General features: G+C 38.5%; 1 protein-coding gene across 1 annotated transcript in view; it reads left to right on the top strand.

The window, feature by feature from the left end:
• Window positions 1-790: 790 nt before the first annotated feature.
• Window positions 791-6,000, top strand: part of MTCH2 (mitochondrial carrier 2) — a 1,452,460-nt gene continuing 1,447,250 nt past the window's right edge. Inside the window, exon 1 of the mRNA XM_044059351.1 lies at window positions 791-921. Coding sequence (XP_043915286.1) covers window positions 835-921 — 87 coding nt within the window. The 5' untranslated portion in view covers window positions 791-834. The remainder of the gene's footprint in view (window positions 922-6,000) is intronic.

Below are 6,000 nucleotides of genomic sequence, written 5' to 3'. Positions count from 1 at the left end.
AGACTTTGGAGGTTACCAATGTCTTTGTTTATGAGTTCCATGGCCTTGCAGACCAGGCTCATAGGTCGATAGTTCCCAGGATCAGTGGTGGCTCCCCCTTTGTGGAGTGGGATAACAGTTGCTGTGCGCCATCAGTGGGCACAAATTCTGATACGAGGCTATTATTGAACATAGTGCTTAAATGGGGAGCCAGTTTGTTCTGAAGTTCGTGTAAAACGCAGCCTGGAATGTTGTTTTTGGCTTTAGAGAGTGCAGCTTTTACCAGCGTAGTTGTGATTATAGGGACTCTGCATTCTTCCTATTGTGTAGTTAGTGATTCCAATTATGCAACTTAAGACTTTGAATGCTGACAGCCTTTTTAATTATATTTATACTGGTCTCTTCCATGTAAAATATTCTTCATTGTTCATCAATCGATATGTATACATCTATCTGAAAATAATAACTTTTGACATCTTTTATCTGCTGTAGTCTTCCAAGCTGAGCCTGAAATAGTCAATTGGGATTGGTGTTCTATCCAGACTAACAAATTGTAATAAAATAAAAGTTTGCTTGGGCGAATTTCTTATTTTTCACAATAAAAAGAGTAATACACACAATCTTTTTTACATTTTAAGCAGCAGAACTAAATCCACTTTATAGAATACTAACAAGATAAAAAAAAAACGAAAGCACATTCTTTGTGGACGAAGACAAAAACATGAGACACGTCATTTAATGCTTCCCACCATATTTGAAAACAAAGACGTCATCGATCAGCTCAATCACGTGACCCCTCTTTCTCCTTGAATAGTGACCCCAGCGAGGTGGTCACGTGAGCGGAACAGGTTCAACATGTCGGCAGAGACGGGTAGTCTCCTACTGGGCTCAGCGCTCACAGTGGTTTCCCACCCTCTTATGTTTGTCAAGGTGCTTGTGCAGGTATGGCACTAGGTCATGACTAGATGAACCTACGTCTTCCTAGCAGAATGTTACCCTTTCTCTATTTCTGATGGGATGACGAGTTGACTGGTAGTTTAAACGGAATTTATAGAATTTGAGATGAAGGAATGACCACCAGTCTCTGATGTTTATGCCTCTGCTCGTGCCACCGAATTGCACCTCATTATGAGGGATAATATATTATTGACTGGATTTTTCATACTTTCAAAAATTTGAATCGTTTTAATTCATCAACCGAACTTTTTTGCAATTATGAAGTAACGGAATTTAGCCATGCTGTTGGATTCGGGGGGGGGGGGGGGTGTGTAAATAAATGTATTTCCACATAATGGTGTAGTGGAGTAGAATGTCCATTTTTTAAATCATTAAGTAAGATCACCACATATTGCATGCATATATGGACGGGGGATTAGATTAGGTAGTATTTAAGATCCTTGAGACTTATACGTTGGAAGTCTTAATGCATTAATTCATCCCCCAAATACCACTATTTTGAACACAGAGCCAGAACCATGACTTTTGCACGAGCAACATGTTTTAAGTAGTAGGCAGAAAAACTGAAGGAGTGATTTGCAAGATATCCTTCTAAAAGTTAAAAAAGCTAAATTTTCTGGTGACAGTATTCCCTGTGCCATTCACTATTGCAGTGTCAAGCAAAATCTGTTTGAGTGCTATTTGAGGCACTATTTTTTTTTGGGGGGGGGGGGTCCTACCTTGTTCTAGGTGATTTTTTTTTCTTAGTCTGTTTTCCCATTTGTTAATAGATGGAATTGTAGAATGAGTGTGTGTTGCAGATTTGGAATTTGTGGACAAGTAGGATAACTTACTCTGAGAGCTGCTCAGTCTTGGCCCTCAGTGATTCTTTAGCAGTTTAAATGTTGTGTGTATTTTGTTTAGATAGTTTTGTTTAGTCTAGATTACTAGTTGAACTTTGCCCTTGAGGCTATAGTAAATGAGAAAGATTTGATCTCTGCAGTAAATTAAGAAAAATGTAAGCTCTGTTTATAGCACATCCCCACCACAAAAGATAGAAGGATACATAGGGTTGAATGTTAGTTTGGTACAGAAAAATAATGCTGATTTTTTGTACCCAGTATATCAAACTGCACAGTATAGCAGTGGATACATGTAGCACAAGGTGATCACAGATGTTCAAAGTTTAAAAAAAAAGAACTTGAACTGGTGAATTCCCTTCTGTCTTAGTCACAGAATTTAGAATGGTACTGTCTGTTCCTGGGGTAAATCTTGGGTGTAAGTAAAAACCATAACCCCTGCATAATTTTGCACAGTTTATTGTGTTGCATGCATGACAGTTGAGATTACACAAGTGTACAATAAAGTGAAATCCTTGCAGGTACAAATCATCTGTCCTATGGTGTTGGCTGCTTGTAGTGACCAAGCATGGCTTGTTTCTGTAATTTTCTTTGGAATGCCACTCATGGGAGTAAGTGGAAAATTAAGTAAAAGGTGTGTGTGTGTCTAGTACTCCCACTAGAAAAGGTGGTATTTGTGTATTATCGCAATCACGTTGCAAATATGGTCTGACATAAACGTACACCGGTTTCGGCAAATGCCTCCTTCAGTGTAATCAATGTGCTTGACAGTTGATGGTGGTTGTGATTATACTGAGGAAAGCGTTTGTTGAAAACGTCTGAACATAATCCTATTTAACTAGAAATGTTTTTCCTTCTGCAATTCCGGTTTTAAAAAAGTGTAATAACCGTTACTAATCAACTCCCATTGAGACTGTAAATCAGGGTACCCTTTAAACTGAGGAAACCCACATTCATACTATGCCTAGAGCAGTCATCTGGAGTAGTATGTCAGTAAACAATAGTTGCTTACTGTGAAGGACCCGTCAATAAGAAATATAACTGAAATACATCAAAAGTATGAAGTAAGTCACTTCTGAAATAAACTAAAAGATTTGCACTGCAAGTCAGAAAGCGATTTCACTTCAGTTATATATTTGCTGCATTTCAGGTGTGCAACACGGGCACTTTGCTAGAATTACTCTACCCCATAAAAAGATGACAGAAAGAGGGCACGAAATAAAAATTGCATTTTATGACATGGAAGAAGCCCGTAACTGTAGTCGTAGTCCATTATTTGCTAACTGCAATGTGTAACTGGAGCATGGAAGGAGTCAGTTATACAAACAACGGGCTGGTGAGAAAGTGTGGTTGCAATAATACGCAAGTACCAAAAAGGTAGTGTTAATAACCAAGCTTCTCTTGTATAGTGAGGATGCACAATTTAAGAACTCTAACCTTAAGCCACTAACATTCAACCTAAAATTCAAGCCCTGGTCCTAGATGCTAAATGTCTTTAATGTCGCAGTGTTTGCATGCTCCTTGATATCTGGCTATTGGCATGAGCAGGATATTTTAGACAGTGTAGCTAACACATACTGTGCTTGTGCAGGATGCCCCCGTGGTGCCTTGGTAATACAAATAACCGTTATGTAAAAATATATAAATTAAAAATATTGACTTTGCAGATACACTTGGGGAGGGGAACTACATCCCTCTTTAACCCCACACCACCATTAGATGGTCACAGTAGCCTGAGATGCAAGCGGTTTAATAAAATATAGTAATCCAAAAGTGACAATATTATTATGTTTACATGCTAATAAATAGTTGGTATAGAAATGTATAGTAAAATGAAAATCCCGCAAACTCAGAGAAGCATGGAAAGTCCTAAATTCTGAGAAAGTAGTCTTTAATCAAAAAGGGATGAAAAAAAGCATTAATTTCAATTCTACTTTGATACTGTTTTTTTTTTGTGCTTTTTCTGTGTTTTAGCCAAAAAGTTATCTGCTTTTATATATTTTTTTAATTTGTTCTGGGACCTTAGTCTTATAACTAGTTTTGCAGTTGTGAAAAAGTGTGAATTACTGCAAGATCTGAGCATCTTTTATATTTCATACTGCACTTCTGTTAGTTGAATTACTTGTAAAAGATCTGTTTTGTTTTTGAACTCTGTCTGGAACATTGTCGTAGTTTTACATGCTAGTGTGGGAAAATTGAGAACTACTGCAGGATTTGCATTTTTTCGTAAGCAGTGTTATTGGTAAATCTGCCTGACCCGTTGCCTTAGAACGTAGTTGAATTGCAGTAGTAGCAGTATTCTAATTTTTGCTGCAGAATTTGTGTTTCTACAGTTGTTTCCCTTCCAGCTTTGCAGCTAGAGTTGTATAGTCTGCCTATTTAATGCTGCATTCCCAGTGCCTTGCTTGTTACATTTGCTACTGCCACATTGTTACAGCCTTACAAATCCCCATTAATATAGTAAAATGCTGCTCATCACTGTTTGCATACTAATTACAGTTTTTTTTATCTTGCCCCACTGTAACAGTTAAAGTTTCTGAAATTCAAACCTACCTGGGGTCATTAACCTGTAGTGCAGAGTCATAGGACAAAGGGTAGTGTTGATTTGCAACAGGTTCTGAAGTCAAAGAACTTCACTTTTGGTTTAGATTGAATCCCTGTCTAGTTTGTTTGCTGTAATCTGCCCAGAGCTGTCCTTATCCAAGGTATTTTACTCAAGACTCTGAGAGGCATGCAGAGCCCTGAGTTATGAAAAAATCTGCACTGTGCTGTGCTCTCAGCGCATTGCTGCCACTGGATGTCTAGAATGGGTTTTCTGCACAGGTATTCTTTTCTCCTCATAGAGACCTGCAAAATCTATTCGGCCATAGAAACCAAGATCTGAGGCTCAAATAGCTGCAGTACACCCCTGACCAAATAACTGGATGGGGAACAGAAAATACACCCCTGGGATTCCACCTGTGTTCCTGCTGGACAGTGGCATAGGGTGCTGATTTGTTGGAACATGTACTAAATTCTTGGCTAGGCGTGTAAGGGCCTCAAGGCCAATAGGCTCGTAACTTCCTATGAGTGAAGAATGAGGAGTAAAGAGATGTAAGGTATGAATAGGTATTTGTTCATATTTAGGGACAAATATTTTTTTCATAATGTGACATAATCACTTTACTACTAATGTCCACCCAAGCAGTATCTTAAACAAACCAAACTCCAGTTATAGTCATTCCTGCTTCCACCACCGGGTCATTATTGTCAAAACCATGGGCCACCACTTCCCACAACTTCTGTAGCCAGCTTGATTATCTTGAGACTGTAAGAATTGCCTTATGCTGTGTGATGATCATATCCTAAATTCCTAAAACAACGTAACAGTATGTGAGTGATGTACATTTTTAATGTCCTTGGAGGCAAACATCATGCACATGGTAAACTCGGACACCAAAATTGTGAGCAATACACCACACCTTACCAAGGCCATTACAATACACACAGCCCATCATATGCTGAGGTTCTACTTGCCTAAACCTCAAAGATCTCCAAAATGCAAAACAGGCATACACATCATACACTGCAAGTTAAGCCTAGCTCAACACATAGTACAAGGATTCCCAAAGTCACAGATGCTGAGCCTGTAAGGCAGGCATCTGCCCAACCAAACTTTCTATTTATAGGTGACTCCATTGTAAGACAATACAGATGCATCTCTTACCAGGCTGAGCAAGGGAAGATTGATGGTTGCTTGTGTGGTCCCAGGAATCTGATCATCCATGCACTCTGGTCCTTGAACAAATGCAAGTACGACTGTGTCCTAGTTCGTGCCTGTGTCCACGACTTGCAATATAGCTCCTTGGACTATATGAAGAGAGACATCATGGAACTTTGACTGTGTCCCAGGCAGGTGTGAACCTAGCACTCAGCAACATTCTATCTTCAAGAATTATGGCACAATTTAAGCAAAAAATGTTTCTAAATATGAACAAGTACCTATTCACACCTTGCATCTTGTTGCTCCCCCTTCTTCACTTGGTTCCTTACTTCAGTCAGTATCTCTCTTATGACTGTCTATGTAAATTTGTCATAAGTGTTTTTTTTTTCCACTTCATGTTGAAATTCCTGTTTGTATTGTACTAACTTATTTTTAATTTCTCTAAATATTAATTAATTATTATACAAGTTATATCTAGTCTTAACCATTGATCTGATGTCAATATTCATTCTATCCTCAACA

This window comes from Protopterus annectens, chromosome 17.part0 (genome assembly GCF_019279795.1).
Source record: "Protopterus annectens isolate FY-2018-M chromosome 17.part0, PAN1.0, whole genome shotgun sequence".
In the NCBI taxonomy this organism is placed as follows: domain Eukaryota; kingdom Metazoa; phylum Chordata; order Ceratodontiformes; family Protopteridae; genus Protopterus; species Protopterus annectens.
The sequence above is the reverse complement of the archived record's forward strand: the minus strand, read 5'-3'. Positions and strand labels throughout refer to the sequence as shown.